The sequence below is a fragment of the Dreissena polymorpha genome, chromosome 5 (genome assembly GCF_020536995.1).
Source record: "Dreissena polymorpha isolate Duluth1 chromosome 5, UMN_Dpol_1.0, whole genome shotgun sequence".
Taxonomy (NCBI): domain Eukaryota; kingdom Metazoa; phylum Mollusca; class Bivalvia; order Myida; family Dreissenidae; genus Dreissena; species Dreissena polymorpha.
This window is the reverse complement of record NC_068359.1, coordinates 56428631-56452137: the sequence shown is the minus strand read 5'-3', so window position 1 is coordinate 56452137 and position 23507 is coordinate 56428631. Positions and strand designations below refer to the sequence as shown.

At 35.1% G+C, this 23507-nt stretch overlaps 1 protein-coding gene and 1 long non-coding RNA gene across 4 annotated transcripts; both read right to left on the bottom strand.

Annotated features, from left to right (window-relative positions):
* Positions 1–1771: 1771 nt before the first annotated feature.
* LOC127831044 (cilia- and flagella-associated protein 107-like) lies at positions 1772–23409 on the bottom strand. 3 transcript variants are annotated; one of them, XM_052356031.1, is made up of 5 exons: positions 22999–23408; positions 18086–18374; positions 17504–17533; positions 10956–11097; positions 1772–4759 (listed from the first exon to the last, which is right to left on the bottom strand). In XM_052356031.1, the coding sequence occupies exons 1-5, from the start codon at positions 23101–23103 to the stop codon at positions 4612–4614; spliced, it is 714 nt and encodes a 237-aa protein (XP_052211991.1). In that variant the 5' UTR covers positions 23104–23408; the 3' UTR covers positions 1772–4611. The 3 variants fall into 3 exon arrangements, with proteins under 3 accessions (XP_052211991.1, XP_052211992.1, XP_052211993.1); XM_052356033.1 differs by lacking the exon at positions 1772–4759 and adding an exon at positions 9205–9235 and having other exon boundaries at positions 22999–23409; XM_052356032.1 differs by lacking the exon at positions 17504–17533 and having other exon boundaries at positions 22999–23407.
* LOC127831051 (uncharacterized) lies at positions 13576–14376 on the bottom strand. Its single transcript, XR_008026378.1, has 2 exons — positions 13863–14376; positions 13576–13705 (listed from the first exon to the last, which is right to left on the bottom strand). It is a non-coding gene; the product is annotated as an uncharacterized LOC127831051 (long non-coding RNA).
* Positions 23410–23507: the final 98 nt, after the last annotated feature.

Below are 23507 nucleotides of genomic sequence, written 5' to 3'. Positions count from 1 at the left end.
AAAAACAACTGACACTCTGTACAAACAAGTGAGACTCAGTACAAAACAACTCAGCACAAAATACATGAGACTCCATACAAAATCCCGAGACTCAGTACAAAACAACTGAGACTCCATACAAAACTCAGTACAAAAACATGGCACTAAACTATACTTAGCACAAAACACTTGAAACCCAATATAAAACACTTATGCTTCACAAAACACTAGATTTCAAAACAATTGAGACACAGCACCAGAATAAGATTCACACTCAACACTCAGTTAAAAACACTTGAGCTTCACTATAAACAAGGGCTGTTTGTAAAACATGCATGCCCCCCATATGGGCTCTAAGTTGTAGTGACAGCCATTTTGTAAATATGTTTTTTGTCACTGTGACCTTGACCTTTGACCTAGTGACATGAAAATCAATAGGGGTCATCTGCGAGTCATGATCAATGTACCTATGAAGTTTCATGATCCTAGCCATAAGCTTTCCTGAGTTATCATCAAAAAACCATTTTACTTTTTCGGGCCACTGTGACCTTGACCTTTGACCTAGTGACCTGAAAATCAATAGGGGTCATCTGCCAGTCATGATCAATGAACCTATCAAGTTTCATGATTCTAGGCATAAGCGTTCTTGAGTTATCATCCGGAAACCATTTTACTATTTCGGGTCGCCGTGACCTTGACCTTTGACCTAGTGACCTGAAAATCAATAGGGGTCATCTGCTAGTCATGATCAATCTACCTATCAAGTTTCATGATCCTAGGCATAAGGGTTCTTGAATTATCATCCGGAAACCATTTTACTATTTCGGGTCACTGTGACCTTGACCTTTGACCTAGTGACCTGAAAATCAATAGGGGTCATTTGCTAGTCATGATAAATCTACCTATGAAGTTTCATGATCCTAGGCATAAGCGTTCTTGAATTATCATCCGGAAACCATTTTACTATTTCGGGTCACAGTGACCTTGACCTTTGACCTAGTGACCTCAAAATCAATACGGGTTATCTGTGAGTCATGATCAATGTACCTATGAAGTTTCATGATCCTAGGCCTAAGCGTTCTTGAGTTATCGTCTGACAACCACCTGGTGGACGGACCGACCGACAGACCGACCGACATGAGCAAAGCAATATACCCCCTCTTCTTCGAAGGGGGGCATAAAAACTTGAAACACAATTCAAAATGCTTTATACTTAGCACAAAACATTTTAGATTCAGCACAAAACACTTAAAATTAACTATGAAACAAACATACATGGACCGTGCTCTGTGAAAAGGGGGTTTATTGCTATGTGTAAAGTGTCGTCCCAGATAAGCCTGCGCAGTCTGCACAGGCTTATCATGAACAACACTTTCAGCCATATCTGGATTTTTTCTAAGAAAAGACTTTCTTTAAACAAAAAATATCTTAAAAACGGAAAGTGTTGTCCATTATAAGCCAGTGCAGACTGCACAGGCTAATCCTGGATGACACTTTACACACATGCATTAAATCCTCTTTACACAGAGTACTTCTCATAATTGATTTTTAGATATCGGTTTGGAGCTTAATTTCTGTAATAACTTGAATTTGCCATTATGATAAGACTGGATCCCGGCACATATTTAGAGGGAAAATGTGCTTGCAATTGGTTTTGTGATCTCATTCGATATCATCTCAGACCAGTTTATGGGAAATTGTTATCAATGATTTTAAAAGAATGGTTAAATATCATGTCAGATAAAACTGACAATAGAACCATGTATGTAAAAAGAAGCAAACAAACTCGATCTTTGGGTATGAAGGGATTTAATGCCAGTATATTCTTTTATACAAGACATGAATACAACAGAAACACACATAAGGTGTTGGAATAACACAGATAAACTTTGTAAACACACAAATAAAAAACAAATAGAAAGTGTTAACAGATACCCTATAACTTGTAATACATCTTGGGTTTGAATACTGATTTATGGTTGCATCATGATGCAAAGAAGGCTTAAAACAGGCAACTGGCAATACTTTATCTACCTATTACCCCATGTCTGCTTTTTTTAAGAACAAGTTTATACTAAAACAGATTCATAACTAAACAAAAACATTATATAATACTGCACAGATATGTTTAACATAGGGTACTAATTCTGAAGTGGTGTTAATACTGAGATGATTGTGTATTTGAAACAATAGGCACAGTGCTATTAAACAAAATGGACTCTTCTATAACAATATAAAATCATTCACAAACAAGGTCATGCACTTGAACTTTTCTATAGCATCGGAAAAGAAAGTCAACACTTCAAAATTTGTTTATGAAATCTGCATGAAGAACTGGTACTTCAATTTTTGCGTGCATTTGCATCCAGTTAAAATTATGTCATGAACTTATTTTTCGCAGTTAACATGCATTTCAACTTATCTTATCTAGATTATGCTACTTGTACATCTATGGAACAAGGCGCTTGTCTTTTCTTAATATCACATCTTGCTGATTGACTGTCTCTATCATAGAAATAGTATGCGTACCTTGTGCAAAATAAACCAATCGGGCTTCGAGAGATGCTTTCATTTGTTAACAACCGAGCGCCTATGTTTCAAATATACATAAATATAAACATTTCACAAATATATAATAAAAGCATATAAATACATGCAATAATGATAGGCTAAACTAAACATATTGTATTTGTAGCTAAAACAAAAAAATCACACTTGTTTAATTATTACTCATATAATACTGAGTCTGCTGAGAAAAGTAAAATGTTCTCACATATGCATTGTTTATAATTTTTACACTAGATACTATACAGTTAAAATGACTTATTTAATAAGCAAGTTTAATCTATTTTGAGCAAACGTAAAAGAGTAACAAACTATATCACAGATGTACGAAGCCAAGATGAATACATCCAAAAAGCCAAGATGAATACATCCAACAAGCCAAGATGAATACATCCAACTAGTCAAGATGAATACATCCAACTAGCCAAGATGAATACATCCATCAAGCCAAGATGAATACATCCAACTAGACAAGATGAATACATCCAACAAGCCAAGATGAATACATCCAACAAGCCAAGATGAATACATCCAACAAGCCAAGATGAATACGTCCAACTAGCCAAGATGAATACATCCAACAACTATCACAGGACTGAGCTTGAACAAATATGGATAGAAACTTATCAGCATTCAAAGCTGTATTATGCACAACATTAATAATATTTATATTAATGGTTAATAATACATTTCGAATTAATAACATTTTTTTCCCAGCTGAAATATGTATCTATTAATATAATAACCATCATTTTAGGAAAAATTTGAAAATACAATTCAACCATTAAACTCAAATGCTCAAGTGGTTTAGAATGCCTAAAGTGTCTAAAAATTTACTTAATATTCAAATAATCAACGATTTGTGAAGATCACAGCAAAGTAAATAACACAGTGAAGGTTTATACATTTTAACTATGAACATATAAAAACATGTATTATAGAAAACAATGATCAGCATTTATAACAATTACAATTTGACATGGAATAAAAAGAAAAATCATTTATAGCATGATCAACATGAACAACCAGATAAGGAGAAGTTTGCACCTGTGCTAAGTGTTTTCTGATGTATCCAGATTGATCTGCTGTGCTTGTTTTATTACACTGGTTAAAGAAGTGTTATCAGCACACATGTAAGATTGTAATGTATTAAAATGTGACCAACTTGTTTGGTCATTGAAATGTTGAAACATCTGCATAAAGATTTCATTTAACCAGGCTTCCAGGCTTTGATTATCTGGTAAATAATTGCACACAAAATTTTAAGTAATCATGCTGCAGCATTTGGCATTATGCCATACAATCTCGAACTATGCTTCTCTAGCCTAGGTCACTGCTGTTGGTTTGCTTTATTTGAACCGAAACTCATCTTAGGCTGGAAACTTATTGGGACTCCAGATGTTCAAATCTCTATTTGGTGCCTTTGTGGTCACTTAGCCCTTTCCCACTCAGACGGAATGTTAAAATGGCTTAGTGTAACAGTATAAAACCAAAACAGCCTGTGAGTAACTCAAAGTCTGTTCAGGTTTTATGCTGTTTGCTGCTCATCACTATCTTTGAGTTGAAATAAAGTCTTTAAAACTTTAATCAAGTAAGAAAGATCTTTAATTAAATTAAATTTTCTAAGGGACTTCAAATGTGTCAAAATATGTATCTAAGTGGTAAAGGGTTTAATACGTATCTAAGTGCTAAAGGGTTAAATGTCTTTTGGAAAATGCACTCAAGATCCCTATCACAAGATTAAGGAGTTGTGAACAATGAAACATCTTGATCAATTCATACACAAAAGGTCAGCTATGACTTATTCTTACAACAAAGCGAAATGTATCATGACAGTTATAGCTGGTAAATATTACAAACCAAAAAAAACAAAACAATAAATCTTTATGAAACACTTTATGAGCAAGAATGAAGTAACAAAAGTAAAGTAACAAGTGATAAAAAATATCACATTTAAATGTTCAATTTCCAGAAATAAAAAATATGCTTATAAAATGTGTATGATATACCATCACACATTAATAAAAACTTTTTCTTTAAAAACCAATCCTAAAATTGTTGCCTCATTCACATGCCAACGGTTGTCATGGCACGAATCGGTATTTCAGGTAGTTTCTCCGGAGCTTTCAGGGCTGTCACACCACGGAAATGAAGGTCCTTGTTGATTTTGTTGACTGGGTGAAGATTGGTTGACTGGGCGCGTGGTATGGCATACCTGGGGAAAAAATAACTTTGAATCAGTCTGTAAAATTTTACATTCTAAATTAGTGGTAATTAATTTTTACAGTACAGCCAAAGCGGAACAAACGTATTTCGCGATCCGCGGCGGCAAGGCGAAACGAGTCGATGCCGCGTCAGTCGTTGAAGCCGCGTCAGTATGCGGCGGCAAGTAACATTTCGCCGCGAAACTTCGCATCTGTCCGCCGAGGCATGCCGCGATCCGCGACATGATGCCGAGTCGATTCGCATCATGAAATAAAAAAATCTTTTTAAAATTATTAGTTACATGTAGTTAACAAATTATGAAATAACAATTATAATAATAATTAAAATCATAATAAATTTATTGTGCGCGGATTGTATTAGCATATAAATGTAATCGTAGTTAATGTGTATGGCCAATTATTAAGTTTGTTTCCCGCCCGTGGCGTATGTATTTCACACATAAACAAGGTCACGTAATTATGTTTTCGCACATACAAGTGGTCAAGGCTCCAGCATATGGTTGAATTATAAATTAATTGCATGTTGATTTCGCTATTATATTTTAGCTGAGAAAAATAGCAGTTTGAAGCCACATCAATAATCAAGACGGTGACGACATATTTGTAGTTTTGTTAATTATCAGCTTATTATTACTATTGTTTGAATATGCGTATATATACACATTTTATTTTGTTCATATTATACAGTTAATATCGCTACTAATTACCCGATAATCCCGTATATTCCAGTTTTGAAGCAAATGCTGGTAAATATTTACGATACACATTCTCGATATTTCTTTAAGTATCAAATACATTTTGGCATTTGTTACTTTTTATAGAGATGATGAAATAACGTCTAATCGGGGCGTTTTTTTCTCCACTGAACACGCGATTTACGCCTGACGTGATGTTCATGTAAATACAACACAAAATACACCCAAACTTTCCAAACGACGTTCTACATGTCTGCATAATTTTCGCGCGCTTTTTATGAAACAAAGGATATTTTAGCACTGTTTATTTGACGCTAGAATTTGCCAAAGGACGCGTTAGCATTAAAATTCGGAAGTGTGTTTCGGATTACAAATTTAACAATGATAATCGAACGAAACATAAACAGTTGTGCGTAATTAATTCTATGCTACACATACATGTATGTACATGTAGGTGGATATCTGTTCACTCGATCCGCCGCGTACATATGTGGCGGATTTACTCCGCGAAAGTACGCGAGGTTAATACAGACTCGGCGTCGTTGCGCGGATCGATGCCGAGTGCCACGGCGATACGCCGCGTGAACACATGATTCGGCCGCTGCAGACTAATAATCTGGCCGTGGCGTAGCCGCGGATTATGTTTGTGCCGCTTTGGCTGTACTGTAGGTCCTATAACAAATGTATCATCATGTTAATTTCAACATGGGGTTTGTATTTTGATTCATTATTGGTAGTATTTAATTAATTCTATACCTTAAGCTGAGCAATAAACTAACGGAAAACAAAGTTTTGGTTCCATAACTTGATCTAAACTAAGTCATAGAGCAGACACCAATTAAGGTTCTTCTTTTGATAACAGAGACCTTGACATCCTACTTGCTAAAAATAAAATGCCAAACTAGGTCTCCATGAAAGTTACAAAGTTTAAGTGCAATAACTCAATTTGAACAAAATGTATTGAGTTAAGACCATTTTTAAAAATATTTTTTGTAACAAAATACACAATTGCTAAGTTAAAAGTTTCATTACAATTGGTCAATGCAAACTTAATTTATCCCAAAAACCACTTGTTTGAGGTCACTGGCCCACCGTTCCACCATGTAATTACAAGCACTTCATTGAAAGCCTGAATAAAAATGTCAAGTGCACTAAAATTTGCTAAAACATATCATTTTTAATAATAATACTTGATGTTAGTTAAAATGTATGTCTTTCCACTTTTATGCAATTTTCAGTTTAAAGGATGACTCATCTTAGCAAAAATCCAGTCTAGGTGGACAGCATTATCCCTGATTAGCCTGAATCCAGTCTAGGTGGACAGCATTATCCCTGATTATCCTGAATCCAGTCTAGGTGGACAGCATTATCCCTGATTAGCCTGAACTCAGTCTAGGTGGACAGCATTATCCCTGATTATCCTGAATCCAGTCTAGGTGGACAGCATTATCCCTGATTAGCCTGAATCCAGTCTAGGTGGACAGCATTATCCCTGATTATCCTGAATCCAGTCTAGGTGGACAGCATTATCCCTGATTATCCTGAACTCAGTCTAGGTGGACAGCATTATTCTGATTAGCCTGAATCCAGTCTAGCAGGCCCGTACCCAGGCCATGGGCCCAGGGGCCCGGGCCCCCCCCCCAGCTGGCTGTCGAACTATGATTTTTTGAAATGATCGGCCCACTGCAATTTTTTCTCTCGTGTAAGGGCCCACAGTACACTTTCCCTCAAAACAAGAGCAGCTATGTTTTATTGTCCCCGATAAACAAGGGGATTAGCGCTCGCCAATGGAGATAAGCCCCTAGGCAATGTTTTCTTATCGCCTTGTACACACATCCCCGATCAGTCCCCCATTGTGATCATGAATGCTTTATCTATCGATGGTTGATGTAACATGAATTTTGATTAGTGCAGCAAATGGAAGCAACTGCTACAGGAGGTTGTAGAATATGGTCTGATTATTGCTGACGCAGGTGTTTTTCCTTCTTTGAGAAGGCCCTTTCCCCTAGACGTATTTTTCCTCTATAAAAGTTAACTTGTTTTTTTTGGAAACCTTTTATTTGGGAATTTTTAGGTCCCAATATATACTTTTTACATTGAGATAGGCCCCTGAATTTGAACCGGAACAAAACACTGACAAAGGTATTAAAACTTAGTATTTATCATTTTTTGCAAGGAAATCACTGAAAAAGACTACGATGAGATAGTTAACATGTCTGTTGAAAAGAAAAACAGATTCATAAATTTGCTGAGCAACAGATAAGAATTTGGCAGAATTCAGTATTTAAAATAATTCAATGCGGGGAATCACGTGGTCAGATTTGATAAAAAAAATGGCCGCCGATGCATCAATTCGATGGAGAAATTGAGTCTTCAAACATTTTCCGTCAGGAAATCGCGAAATATTCCATGAGTTACCTCCACACTCAGACCAACCAGCGGAAAACGGTTCCGGCTGGCCCTATGATAGGCGTTATCCGATTAAAAACAAGTACGTAATAAGGTAGATGTACCTGTTTGAAGACTCAATTTCCCATTAAATCGAGGCATCGGCGGCTATTTTTTATTAAATCTGACCACGTGATTCCCCGCATTTATAATTGAGTACCGAGAATTGAGTAATGTCAACCTATTAATGGCTCATTGGTAAAAAAAAAAGAAAATTGAAACAACAATTCGATCTCAATATATGAGTTAATCTGATCCAGTGTAGAAAAATATTGTATAATTAAATTATATGTTGCCTTGAATTTGTTTGAAAACAGTAAAATATGTTAAATTGATTACTTAAGACTTTCATTATTTCACCCAAAAATTAGGCGTTTCGCGCAATTTTTTTCCTTTAAAAAGGCAAGGTCTTTCCCCAAAAATCAGAGAAAAAAACCTGTGACGTTATTGATTTGTGAAAAAAATGGTGGAAGCAATACGAGAGTTGATGTGGATAATCGTCAGTTTAAACCTGTAAGTTTCGAATATCTAAAGCTTTTAATATTGTTGTGAATTCACACCAATGTTTAAAGCTTAAGACTTCCGAAATGTGCTGATTTACTTGTTATATTCCATTAATTCATATCACAAAACACCATTTTTATAAGCATTAAAATTCACCTTGCAAAGTGCCAAATTGAAAAAGTATATATATAGGGAGGGGGGAACCCTCCCAAACCCTTCCCGGTTGGGCCCCCCCAGTCAAAAAATCCTGGGTACGGCCCTGCTAGGTGGACAGCATTATCCCTGATTATCCTGAATCCAGTCTAGGTGGACAGCATTATCCCTGATTAGCCTGAATCCAGTCTAGGTGGACAGCATTATTCTGATTAGCCTGAACTCAGTTTAGGTGGACAGCATTATTCTGATTAGCCTGAACTCAGTTTAGGTGGACAGCATTATCCCTGATTATCCTGAATCCAGTCTAGGTGGACAGCATTATCCCTGATTAGCCTGAATCCAGTCTAGGTGGACAGCATTATTCTGATTAGCCTGAACTCAGTTTAGGTGGACAGCATTATCCCTGATTAGCCTGAATCCAGTCTAGGTGGACAGCATTATCCCTGATTAGCCTGAATCCAGTCTAGGTGGACAGCATTATCCCTGATTATCCTGAATCCAGTCTAGGTGGACAGCATTATCCCTGATTAGCCTGAATCCAGTCTAGGTGGACAGCATTATCCCTGATTAGCCTGAATCCAGTCTAGGTGGACAGCATTATCCCTGATTATCCTGAATCCAGTCTAGGTGGACAGCATTATCCCTGATTAGCCTGAATCCAGTCTAGGTGGACAGCATTATCCCTGATTAGCCTGAATCCAGTCTAGGTGGACAGCATTATCCCTGATTAGCCTGAACTCAGTCTAGGTGGACAGCATTATCCCTGATTAGCCTGAACTCAGTCTAGGTGGACAGCATTATCCCTGATTATCCTGAATCCAGTCTAGGTGGACAGCATTATTCTGATTAGCCTGAATCCAGTCTAGGTGGACAGCATTATCCCTGATTAGCCTGAACTCAGTTTAGGTGGACAGCATTATTCTGATTAGCCTGAATCCAGTCTAGGTGGACAGCATTATCCCTGATTAGCCTGAATCCAGTCTAGGTGGACAGCATTATCCCTGATTAGCCTGAATCCAGTCTAGGTGGACAGCATTATTCTGATTAGCCTGAATCCAGTCTAGGTGGACAGCATTATCCCTGATTAGCCTGAATCCAGTCTAGGTGGACAGCATTATCCCTGATTAGCCTGAACTCAGTCTATGTGGACAGCATTATCCCTGATTATCCTGAATCCAGTCTAGGTGGACAGCATTATCCCTGATTATCCTGAATCCAGTCTAGGTGGACAGCATTATTCTGATTAGCCTGAACTCAGTTTAGGTGGACAGCATTATCCCTGATTATCCTGAATCCAGTCTAGGTGGACAGCATTATCCCTGATTATCCTGAATCCAGTCTAGGTGGACAGCATTATCCCTGATTATCCTGAATCCAGTCTAGGTGGACAGCATTATTCTGATTAGCCTGAACTCAGTTTAGGTGGACAGCATTATCCTGGAGTGAACTGCACAGGCTAATCAGGGATGACACTTTAAATACATGCAATAGCCCAGTTTTCCCAGAACGAGGCCCATTAAATATGAGACTAAAACTAACATGAGGTACAAGACTTTCCCCCTTAACTGAATTTCCGCTATGAAAAGACTTCATATAAACAAAAAAAATAAGATAAAAGTGTCTTCCCCGATTGGCCTATGCAAACTACACAGGTAAAGACGACACTACATGCACTTAGCCCTGTATTCCCAGAGCAAGTCTCCATTAATACATTAGTTTTCATTCTTGAACTGATTAAAATATGGGCCATGCTCTGTGATAAGGCATTTAATGCATATGAGTAATATGCAGTCCCAGATTAGCCTGTGCAGTCCACACAGACTAGTCAGGGACGACACTTTCTGCCTAAACTGGATTTTTGCTAACAAGAGACTTCCTGTAAACGAAAAATACCATAAAAGAGGAAAGTGTCATCCCTGATTAGCCTGTGCAGTCTGCACAGGCTAATCTGGGACAACACTTTACGCACATGCATTTAACCCCCTTTTCACAGAGCACAGCCCATATATACAACGCCAATTATAAACCTGACACAGCCCTTTATGCATGAATATTTTCAAATGCCATTACTATACATAATACATTTGTTCTACATCTAGCAATCAAATAAATGGGTACAAGGGAAAAACTAATTTAATATAACTCTTTATAATAATTGAAAATCATATTAATTATAATTATAAACTTTGTTAGTTGTTTATGAAATAAATTTGAGATATATTTATCATTAGACAGTTATTTCTATAAAAAAAATTGTTTGTTTGTTAACTTCTGGAAAGGATTTTTTTCTACAAAATTGGGGGAAAATATATAATCTTTCTTGAGGGGAATGGGGCCGAATATCTGCCCCGAAATTGCCATAAAAACCCCACTGGTACCCCACCTTGGCTGGGCCATAGCGTCCCTGCCGGGCTGAAGGTAGGAGGATGAATACGTGGAGTCAAACTCCCCACGTGTCTCGTCTGCAATCTGTGCACGCCACTTCTCCTGAAGACTTTGGAGAAGACCGAAATTGGTCGGAGCCGCTGAAAAAAAAGATGAAGTTGTTAATATTGGACCATCAATGCTTGCATTGAATGAAGCACCTTTTTATAACAAGACTATTGTCAAGCAATATAAGTCCCCTACCTACGCAGGATCCACTATTTTCAGCAATATTTGTAGTTTATTTGTTGCCATAGCAACCAAAATTCTTGACATAGGAACAAAATGAAATGACGTGCATAATCTCCATATTGCCATCTATCCATGTTTCAAGTTTCATGAAAAAATATGAAGAACTTTTAAAGTTATCGCAGGATCCACCATTTTCAGCAATATTTCTAGTCTATTTGTTGCCATAGCAAGCAGAATTCTTGATGTAGGAACAAAATGAAATGACATGCATAATCTCCATATTGCCATTTGTCCATGATTCAAGTTTCATGAAAAAAATGACAAACTTTTAAAGTTATCGCAGGATCCAGAAAAGTGTGACAGACTGACAGACACACAGAGCGCAAACCTCTCTGGTTTCACCGGTAGGGGACTAATAATGTTGGACGATTGAGCTTAAAATCCTGCCGTTGAAAAAGTGAAACATTAAACATAAAGCAAGTAAAGAACTGATATTCCATGACATACTTATATATTCAGTGTGGAACAATGTGTAAATGAAAATTTGGAATCATGTATTGCTAACTTGATGATTAATTAGAAGTTATTATAACATTAATTACTTTGTAGAATTTTATAGTATTGCGAACAAATTATTTCAATAAGGTTTGATAAAAAATCTGTGGAAAACTAACATTAACTATGGCATTATAAGTATTAATTATCCATGCAAATAATTAAAAATAAATAAATAATTAATACATAAATGACAAAGAAAATAAAACAAATGGAAATGGAAACGTAAACAACAATCATATAAAGACATACTTACACAAATCTGTAAAAAAAAAAAAAATGCAAAGTATCAGTTATCTACAGAGATTTTCAAGCCTTTTGAATAAATGTGGCTTACCGGTATTCAATAATTGGTTTATGATTAAAAATACCATGGCGAGTTTAGAATCATAAATACTCACTTTACTTGACGTCAAATATATACATATACCAGTTTAAAAGAAAAGGCCATTTGTAAACGGATGACTTGATCCCGTTTAATGTTGAAGTCGGCTGAAGATGCATATCAAAGCTGACTATAAACCCCACCTTTAACCTTTAAAAGGACAGACCCTTTGCAATCCAAACAAAAAGCTGTAATGTGTCTTCATAAACAAAAAAAGCCTCGAGCAATACTGAATAGCTTTGAGACAAAATGTATATTTACATTTCACTTTGACTGTTTGATAATCTCATTCACCATGATCGTATTCAAACATTCCCAAACAGTTATATCCATTCATGTCAATAAAAGCAGCCATTGAAACTTTAATACGTAGGTATATACTGTGACATGCACTTCTTAACCCTTTGCATGCTGGGAAATTTGTCTTCTGCTAAAATGTCGTCTGCTGAATTTATAAAATAAGCATTTTCTTCGATTTTTTTCAAAGAATACTATCAGAATAGCAAACAGTTTGGATCCTGATGAGACGCCACGTTTTGTGGCGTCTCATCTGGATCCAAACTGTTTGCAAAGGCCTTTAAAATCCGGTTCCAGCGCTCAAAGGGTTATATGTCACTACTGAATTCTCAAAGGAGATATATGGATAATCTAGAAATCTTTCAAACTAGATTGTCTTATTGAAAACAAAATAAGATACTTTTTAACATTTGTTAGTGGGCTTTTTTTTTTTCGCAATTTTCCATGTAAAGATTTATTAAACGTTATCCTTTTCAATATTATAAGGAAACAAATATTAGGTTTTTGTTCTTAAATGTGCAGTTTTGGACCCATTTCTGGCAAATTAATTTTAAAACAGTATTGAATAATAAGTAATATAATTTTCAACTAAATAGTTTGCAATCTAACTGTAAAAAAGCATAAATGTCAAATGAATGAATATGTTGTTACCATTGTAAATAATAAATAGACCTTTCTAGCAGAAAATAATGAATATGCTGTACATGTACCTGTAATTCTTATCTGTATAATGAACCCCTCTACCAGACTATTAATTTACCCCAATGAAATTTAAAAACAAAACAAATGGGAATTGAAGTTAACAAATGTTTCGGAATGTTTAATTTGTTATTAATTATTATTAATTAATTATTACTATTTTTTTTACATTGTTTTCAAAAAAGGGCCCCCAGAACCTACATTAAATCCAAACAAGAGTGCCAAACTGTCACAAGATACGCCCGTTTTAAGGCTTTGGACAACTTGATAACTTTAAAATGACCCATTTTTGAACTTGACCTACATATCATCTAGACACAACTTCTGACCAAAGTTGATGAAGATCTGATGAAAACTACTTCAATTAGAGAGCGGACACCATGCTAAATGATTGAAATGCACTAAGTGACCTCGTGACCTAGTTTTTAACCTTGCATGACCCATATTTGAACTTGACCTACATGTAGATATTGTCTAGACACAACTTCTGACCAAATTTGGTGAAGATCGGATGATAACTACTTCAATTAGAGAGCGGACACCATGCTAAATGCTTGAAATGGTTTAAGTGACCCTGTGACCTAGTTTTTGACCCGGCATGACCCATATTTGAACTTGACCTAAACATTGTCTAGATACAACTTCTGACCAAGTTTGGTGAAGATCGGATGAAAACTACTTCAATTAGAGAGCGGACACCATGCTAAATGCTTGAAATACACTAAGTGACCCTGTGACCTAGTTTTTGACCCGGCATGACCCATATTCGAACTTGACCTAGATATTGTCTAGATACAACTTCTGACCAAGTTTGGTGAAGATCGGATGAATACAATTTGAATTAGAGTCCGGACAAAGTGGCGCCGTTGAAAATGCACTAATTGACCCTATGACCTAGTTTTTGACCCGGCATGACCCATATTCGAACTTGGCCTATATATCAACTAGATGCAACTGCTGACCAAGTTTGGTGAAGATCGGATGAATACAATTTGAAATAGAGTCCGGACAAAGTGGCCCCTTTGAAAATGCACTTATTGACCCTATGACCTAGTTTTTGACCCGGCATGACCCATATTCGAACTTGGCCTAGATATCAACTAGATGCAACTGCTGACCAAGTTTGGTGAAGATCGGATGAATACAATTTGAATTAGAGTCCGGACAAAGTGATGCCTTCCGCCCGCCGCCCGCCGCCCGCCGCCAAGGGGTTTCACATAATACGTCCCGTATTTTATACGGGCGTATAAAAAGTATTGAAATAGTGTCTAAATATGAAATGTTCATCTCATTTAATAGCTCAAGTCATTCTCAATTTAATGCTCATGTAATATAAAATGTACATCAGAAAGTTTTTTTTAAGTGTGAAAAAAAAGAAAGAGGTTTTCATAATAAACAGTCAACAGCAGTCACATGTTTATAAATATTAGCAGTGCTCTGATAAAACTGGGCATAATGCATGTGCGTAAAGTGTCGTCCCAGATTAGCCTGGGCAGTCCGTACAAGCTCATCAGGAACGACACTTTCCGCTTAAATTCGATTTTTGATAGGAAGGAAGAGACTTCATTTAAACGAAAAATGATATAAAAGCGGAAAGTGTCATCCCTGCGGATTGCACAGGCTAATCTGGGATGACACTTTACGCACATGCATTATGCCCTGTTTTATCAGAGCACGACTCATATATTAGAACAATTTATCTTTCAGTATCAGGTTATTCTTCCTTTCTAGGAACTAGACACTAGACATATGCACAAAATATAAGTAGAACATATTCTGTATTTGCGATGCAATTATGTCTGGACCAGTATATATTACAGCAATATAAGACAGTTGAATCACAACTATATACTATATTTGGTAAAATGTATTTGGACTGGTTGGTTCTTGCTAATAAATGTTCTACTCAGAACCTTATAAATAAACATAAAAAACAACATTTTACAAAATGGTTCATTTTGACAGATATTCAACAACTCTCCATGTTTACAAGTTAATTTCAATAATACAAAAATGCCACATCAATAAAAACTTAATTGATAAATAATCAGAACATTAACAGGTATTCTTTAAAAACCATTTCAGTAGTCATACAATTTTTCTGAAGACATTCTGTAATAAGCAGTCGTCGAAATTCGCACTAGTCCGACAGCAAAAAACTAGTATTTTTTCTTTCGGGCTTGTAGAAAATCCAATATAACAAGCCCGACGTGCTTGTACAATTCATTTAACAGAAAACCAGTTCCACTTTCATTTTCAATATTTGTAAACAAAGTTTTGAGCCGCTTAAATCAACAGCCGCTTATGTTTTAACACACTGCGCACACTTGCTGGGCAATCAGCCGATAATTGGATTACTGCGAATGAAGCGCATGGTTTTGTGGTTCCCGGATTACTTTTATGTAAAATAAATGTTTTGCGTTGCGTTCGGAACACAGAGAGTAATGGCCGAACAGTTGTCATTAAAGTACGTCGTTGCGAAATGCGAATCTGAGGTAACTGTGATTGACGCACTTGTCAACTGGCTTTTTGTAGAATAACCTGGCACTTAATTTCTTATATATTTTCTGGTGGTTCAGGTTTGCTCTCTCTTTCACATGGATATATGGGATACATTTCTGCTAATTTTTTAGCTAAACTTTATGTATATATTTATTATTGTGATTTGATTGAAATCCGTGTGTGAAATTAATTTCTTCTTATTTCAGGATCCGAAAGAGGCTGGCTCAGATGACGAGGAAGCTAACTTGGACGAGGATGAAATTAATATGAGATTTGTTTTGTATTCTAAAGATTGAATAAATGAATGCTTCTTTGGATGTTTTATGTTATGTTTATCTGAATTTTTAACAAAAATGTTTGGGCTAGTAAAATCTGACTTGGGCTTGTTCTAATTCCCATAGTACTAGCTCGACTTGCTTGTAGATTCAAATCTGAATTTCAATGACTGAATAAGATTTTTTTTTAATCCAACAAAAATTATCAAATTAAATTCTATAACTACAATAACAAAGAACATGGTATAATAATCAATATTCTATTAATATATTTTGTCACTACCAAACCATGAATCCTTTTATAGTTTAATTGGTTTGAAATGGCTTAAATTACTGATGTATAGAAATTCAAAGACTCAAACTCTAGCAGTGACAATTGAAGAAAATTCTTATCAGGAAATCAAAAGTTTAAACATGTTATTTTCTTATCGACTATGGTATTTACAAATCCTGTTTATAATTATTCTGTTATCAAGAAAATGTATGCATGTTAGTGATGATATGCACCTACTTCAGTACCGGTATAGTCATGAAAAAGTTATTATGTTTTATTATTGTCAGGTTTAAACAAATAAACACATCAACACTTGATCTAAAATGCATTTCAAAAAAGCTTCTTCAAATTAAATTTATTAAAAACAACATAGCAGCATAACACAATAACCTTTATACATTGAACACCATGAACTTTTAAAAGGAATGTAAAGGAGAAATTGAAATCTTTGCATCATAGAACCTATCACAGTAGCAACTTTCCATCCAGCGTATAATAATGTAGCAAGTTTCAACAATACACAAGAGCTGTCCAAAGAAAGTGTACTTGACTTGTTCAGCTTTGATAGCGTAATGTTTATTTTTTAGTCAGTCACTTGATCCAATCACCACAATGACATATTTAATGTTGCATGTGCGGTCGGCACAGGCTAATCAGGGACGACACTTTCATTTTTTATGGTATTTTTCGTTGACAGAAAGTCTCTTCTTAGCAAAAATCCAGTTTAGTCTAAAAGTATTCTCCCTGATTAACCTGTGTGGACACCTAGGATGACACTTTACGCAAATTCATTATACCCCGTTTTCCCAAAGCGCAACTCATATAATTATTCAACAGTTATTTAGTTACTGTAACAATAAAACCTCCCCACAAAGAGTCCATGCTTCTCCCAAAAGGAGAACTTGATAACTTCCTTATAGTCTTGAGATGTGTCCTTATCTTGATAACATAACTTTCTTTGTAGGAAACCATGAAATCTGATTTAACCCTTTCAGTGCGGGAACCGAATTTTGAAGGTCTTTGCAAACAGTTTGGATCCAGATGAGACGCCACAAAACGTGGCGTCTCATCAGGATCCAAACTGTTTGCTATTCTGATAGTATTCTTTGAAAAAAATCGAAGAAAATGCTAATTTTAGAAATTCAGCAGACGACATTTTAGCAGAAGACAAATTTCCCAGCATGCAAAGGGTTAAAATGCATCTGAACTGCAAAACAAAAAGCGCTGATTAAAGCTGCAAACATTTAATATTAATCTTTGACAAATAAGTCAGAAAAAAGCAAAAAGCTTTAAAATCTGTTTATGATTGTTTTAGTAAGAAATCTTACCTATTACTCTGATGCCAGATACAATAGATTCTTTAAATACATGAATATCAGTTAAAATTACAAGTATCTAAAGAGTAACCATTAGTATTTCATGTCAGGCTTTTGTGCAAGGTACATGTATCAATTAGTTTTATTATGTCGAAACAGGGAATTTATTACAAACATGACACTTTCGATTTTTGGAACTTAAAATACTATTTAATAAATGACCAAAAGATTTTCAAAGGTACAAAAGTGACCATTTAAATTAATTTGTCCAATCTAAGTTGAGTGTGACACTAATCACCTGATTCAGACCTGTAAGGCAGATACAGTAGTTGCCCAGTCAACCCTATGAGAATATTTCGTAAATATGAACTCTTTAACTCTTTCAGTGCTGGAACCGAATTTTGAAGGCCTTTGCAAACAGTTTGGATCCAGATGAGACGGCACAAAACATGGCGTCTCATCAGGATCCAAACTGTTTGCTATTCTGATAGTATTCTTTGAAAAAATCGAAGAAAATGCTAATTTTAGAAATTCAGCAGACAACATTTTAGCAGACGACAAATTTCCCAGCATGCAAAGGGTTGTGTCCTTTACCTTGCAGTGGATAGTCCGACTTTTCCGGTCCCCACGCCAGCTGATTCCCATTCCACTGCCGGCTAGGTGGCAGTGTGTTCTCCTTCCATCGCCCGTTGTAATGTTCATCGTACCATGACAACATATTATTGGTGTATCTATTACCATGATGCCAAAATAGATGTTCTGGTCCTAGGCCGTCGTTTCTTAGTAAAGCTTTTCTTCGCACAACAACATCTGGTCTGTGGCTACCAACATTGCGAAAGTCAACTCTGTGAGTGCTGTTGTGTTTTGTGTTACCTCGTTGGAACTGAAGATGCAGGAAAAATACCATTCTTATAAATATAATTATATAACCCATATTGAGTAAACATAAGGAAACAAGTCACAGAATTTCTAAATTAATGAAAACAATCCAAAAATAAATTAAATACCTACAAAGATTTATTTAATTCTTGTTATATCCATGATTGTTTATTTACAGCGTGTTTAACCACGCAAAGCAGATAGTTTTAAATAGACACCCACGATAACATTCACTATGCTTGTGGTTACCTCTCATTGAGGTGTCAAACAGTGATAGTACTCAAATGCAATAGGCTAATGGGCAAACAATACTAAAACATTTGATACACTGAAGAATATTTTATTCAAACTTAAACAGTAAATACACTTTTTTGTTGCTTCTATTTATGATCAAACAAGTTTTTGTTTTATCCGCTATTCTTCTTTTTAGCAACATAAAAGTGCTCAAGGTTTACAGTGTTTTTTTTCACCTAAAGGGGAATGGTGGCGGGGACCATCCAAAGGGGAAAAACGCGTCGTTTTTTAGGAAAAGGGGAAAATTAAGAAGTCATTCTTTTAAATGTAATGATATTTATTATATGAATACACATGTATGTATGAATGTAATATTCACAGCTGAATGTCTCTGTTCTTTTTCTTAAATATATATCAATGATTTGTTCAACATTACAGTCTTCACTGTAATATATTTAAACCATTAGCCCGAATAATGATGCTTTATTTGAAACAGTCAAGAAATCCAATAGCCCGACTATATACATTTTTTATTTCTTATAGCCCGAATACCATTTCACCAGTCCCGGGCTTTCGGGCTTATACTAACCGTGAAGACTGACATTAGTTTCAGTCAGTTCAGCCGTCATGCACCAGTGTTTTTTTTCACCTATAGGGGAATGGTGGCGGGGCCTGTCCAAAGGGGAAAAACGCGTCTTTTTTAGGAAAAGGGGAAAATTAAAAATTTACTCTTTAATATGTAATGATATTTATTATATGAATACACATGTCTGCATGAATGTAATATTCACAGCTGAATGTCTTTGTCCTATTTCTTAAATATATACCAATGATTTTTTCAACATTAGTTTCAGACAGTTCAGCCTTCATGCACAGTCTTAGTTTTCCTTGCCATTTTGAGTCTAATTGGGATCTTTCAAATCGATAAAAAGGAAAATTTGAGCATTTTTTTATCAATAAAATGGACCAAATTGGAATGTTTTTATCAAAGAATATTGACACAATATACCTAGATACATCAGGCCTTTCCCTGGCCATTTTTGGAAAAAAATGCAATTCATGTTAAATTAACTGATTTGGGAAAAACTAACTTAATATAACTCTTTAAAAAATTCAAAATCATATTAATTATAGTTATATACTTTATTAGTTGTTTATGAAATAAATTTGAGATATATCAGGGCTCAACATTAACCGAAAAACCAACTTGCCCTACTGGGCCAGTACTTCCAAAATCTACTTGCACTGAACGTAAAGCAACTTGCCCAAACATGAAATATCACATCAACAGTGTAAACCTCATATTGTTTGATAAACCAAAATGATACACCACAAAATCTTTTTTATTTTTGAACATTTAACAATGAGTACAGCAATTAAAGTCTAAATTAAATGCTCATTGTTCTTTTTTGCACTTTATCATAAGACAGTTATTTAAAAATAAAATAAAAAAAAGTAAAAAAATAAAAAAAAAATTTATATTTTTTTTTTTTACTTTTAGCGGGGATTTTTTCTACAAAATGGGGGAAAAATATATACTCTTTTTTGAGGGGAATGGGGCCTAATATCGGCCCCGAAATTGCCATAAAAAAAAACACTGGATTGTATAAACACAACTGGTCACCATCACAGTGTTCAAATACATTTCAGCATATATGTTACTATTAAAAGATTTGATAAAATTAAAAAATTAAATTTATAAACTAAAATTACAACTTGTAATTCCCAATGAACACAAATATATCATCTGCCACGATTTGAGTGCACAGCTCATATGCTAGAATCTATGATGATTTTATGCAACATTTTCTGCAAATCGGGTGCAAGTGAAAGTATCGTAATTACTCTAAGTTTTCATACACTTATAAATAATAGTTTTGTTTCCTGTCCAAAAATTTAGATACAAACAAGAGCTGTTTCCATCGGAAGACATAAGCCCCCAAAAACGCTTTTTCAAAACCTTAACGCAGATTTCGAAACCTAAACGCGGACTTTAAGTTCAAAGTCAATATCAAGGGGTCAAAATGTTTGTGCGTATGGAAAGGCCTTGTTCATATACACATGTATACCAAATATGAAGCGAGATAGAAGTTGTGAGAATTTTTCGAAACCTATACGCAAAAGTTTGTCAATTATGATATTGAAATAAAATCAATAAATAAATGTACAATAATTTTATTGTGTTGTACTCTCCTTCCCCTTCTTAAAGAGATATTATGGGCATTTTTCACTGTTGAATTGAGCTGAAAAGAAATAACAGGTCAACAGAGTTAGTTAAAATGAGGTAACTGACCAATTATCTGCAACTCATCTTGCTACCAATTAAAAAAAATAAATATGTTATATTGGATATTTTACAAGACTGGCCCAGTCCTCTAAGCCGAGCAGAACTGTCTTTTTATAAGGATTGGAGTTAGTGTTCATGTGTCGTATGAATAGATATGGTTGCAAAAAAATTAAATGATCCTTAAAACAAAATTGCGTCTTTGTGTCGTATTAACGAATCTGCACTAAAACTAAATTTAGATTCACATCGTACATCAAATCATTTCTGTTGTCAGTTGTCAAAACAAAAGTACGGTTGATATTTATTAATGCATTATTTTTCTCTCTCCGGGATATTGTTTTAGTATGTTGATGCTGCATTAACAAATATAAATGTATCATGAAGTGAAAACACCAAAAATAAACAACAGTTGCGATAGACACCTATAAACATAGCATAACCTGTTAGATGCGTCTAATATCACTTTAAAATAAAAAACAACTTCACTTATTTCGCATCTCTTACCTGAAATGGTTTATAAAAACGTTATATAAAAACAACCATACTGAGTCCTGAATACCATAGCATTTCAAATTCTGTTGGATGAAGGTATTGTTTATTACCGGACTACATGGTAATCTACCCAATAACGCAATTGTAATGGTCCATTGCCCTCAGGGCATTCTATGCCAGGTTTAATGACATTAATCCGGTTGTAAAACTCCATGATTAAAGGGTCCCAGGAGATGCTCAATACAAGTAAATAATGTTGACAGCTTATAATGCTGTGAATGTTAGAGCACTGGGAACACAAAAAGCCCACTATTGACTAAAAATTGAAATGTATGGATAAGGTGGTAAAAAGCTATAATCAAAACCGCAAAAACAGTCAAGTTACTCGTACCAGATCAGTAGCATAATTAAGCTGTTCTGGTGAAAAGCAATAATGATTTGAGACTTCTTTTGAACCAGTTTGATAAAATACATGTATTACCTTTGCTTACTCATTCAGCACATAGTCTTATTTTTTAACGCAAGCAAAATGTATTTGTGATACCTTTTTTCACCACAGAATTCATGCATTAACGGATCAGTTGTAGCCATAACGGATCACACGACTGAAACCACTCAGGGGGGGGGCATCTTACACGCTATTTGAACTGTCGAAACATGAAATGTGTTGTTTACAATGACCAAGTTACATTGCCAGTTATAAATTATATTCATTTGTTATTATTATTTGTTAATAATTGTTTTCTATATGTGATCTTGTATCCACACTTTACGCATGGTGTTCTTGTGTGAATTAATTATCTGTTGAAAATCCTTAAAAGATCGAAAAGACATGGATATCTTATAAACCATATTAATTGTTTGAATCATATCATCTTATCATCAATATTTAACATCGAACATAAATACAACATTAAGATTGAGATCATTTATTGTAAGAATCAACAAGATTTGCATATATTTTAATATAATATATCAATACCCATAATATCATGCTTGATCCGCTATTGCCATAATTCTTCATTTCATTTAAGGTGTTGCAAAATCTTAAACACAAATCAAAACTGAAATGGACTTTTGCAGGCAGAAAGACTTCTAAATGGCCTTGAAATCACTAATGCGTATTCTTTTTACTTTCCAACAGAGCTATAGCATGTGGCCGCGGAAAATGTTCAACCTCGATTTGGAAATGAGATGGAAGTCAACAAAGTTGTACATACATGTCAGCAAAACATACTGAAATGTTTGACAAAGAGTAGCTCCGATTAGGACTAAATCAATGAGTTTTAAAGAACTGGCCTTAAAGAAACTGTGTGCAAAATATCATCTAAAATGTCAACTATTTATCACGATACGCAGTCTCGAACATCTAAGTGATCTGCTATGGGTAATGATCCAGTAATGGTAACTTGACTGTACAATCTTTTAAGTTTGTCAAAATGGATGAACAGCAAGTTTTTCTCTCTGAGCCCAAATTCACTACATTTCCCGTCGCAAATGTATGCATAAATAACAATGAAAATATCAACAGGAAGATTGGCATTTGAGTTAACCTGTTTATTATGAAATGGAATTATGGATAACAACAGTCTAAATCGAAATAAGAACAACTCACTGTGTATCTTTCTTCATCCCAATTTCCAATTAAAACTCCGGGTGAATATTTCTGTTCTATTCTCCATCCTGGCATGTGCCATTTACGGGGATCTCCTTGAGCCATTCCGTGTTAAAACTATTATGTATTTCCGCGCTAACGTCCCTATCAACCCAATCAATTTTCAGATATTGCGGGAATTTCGAAAGTTTTACTAGAAGTATTCCTACACTTTAAGCAATAAAATATGTTATGTCGCAATTATGACACGTGTTAAAATACTTGTATATGCTACAAATTATGTATTTTATTTTAATTCAATAATAAACTGTACTGCAATACTGAATTAGACGCACGATTGACATACGGTAGGGGAGCTACTTTAAATCCATACGTCGTTGATGACAACGTTGCCAGGGTGTTTAGTACAGAAACGAATTCGTTCAGACGAAATGATATTTGACAAACAAAATATAATGTGAAAAAGACAATGAAAATTATTTAAAGAGGATATTCATTATGAATTTGTT

Coding starts and splice junctions, on each gene's coding strand:
- LOC127831044 (XM_052356031.1), bottom strand. CDS start 23,103: ATGGCTCAAGGAGATCCCCGTAAATGGCACATGCCAGGATGGAGAATA. Junction 18,375..22,998: donor GGGATGAAGAAAGATACACA/GTGAGTTGTTCT, acceptor CTGCATCTTCAG/TTCCAACGAGGTAACACAAA. Junction 4,760..10,955: donor GACGCTATGGCCCAGCCAAG/GTGGGGTACCAG, acceptor TTTTTTCCCCAG/GTATGCCATACCACGCGCCC.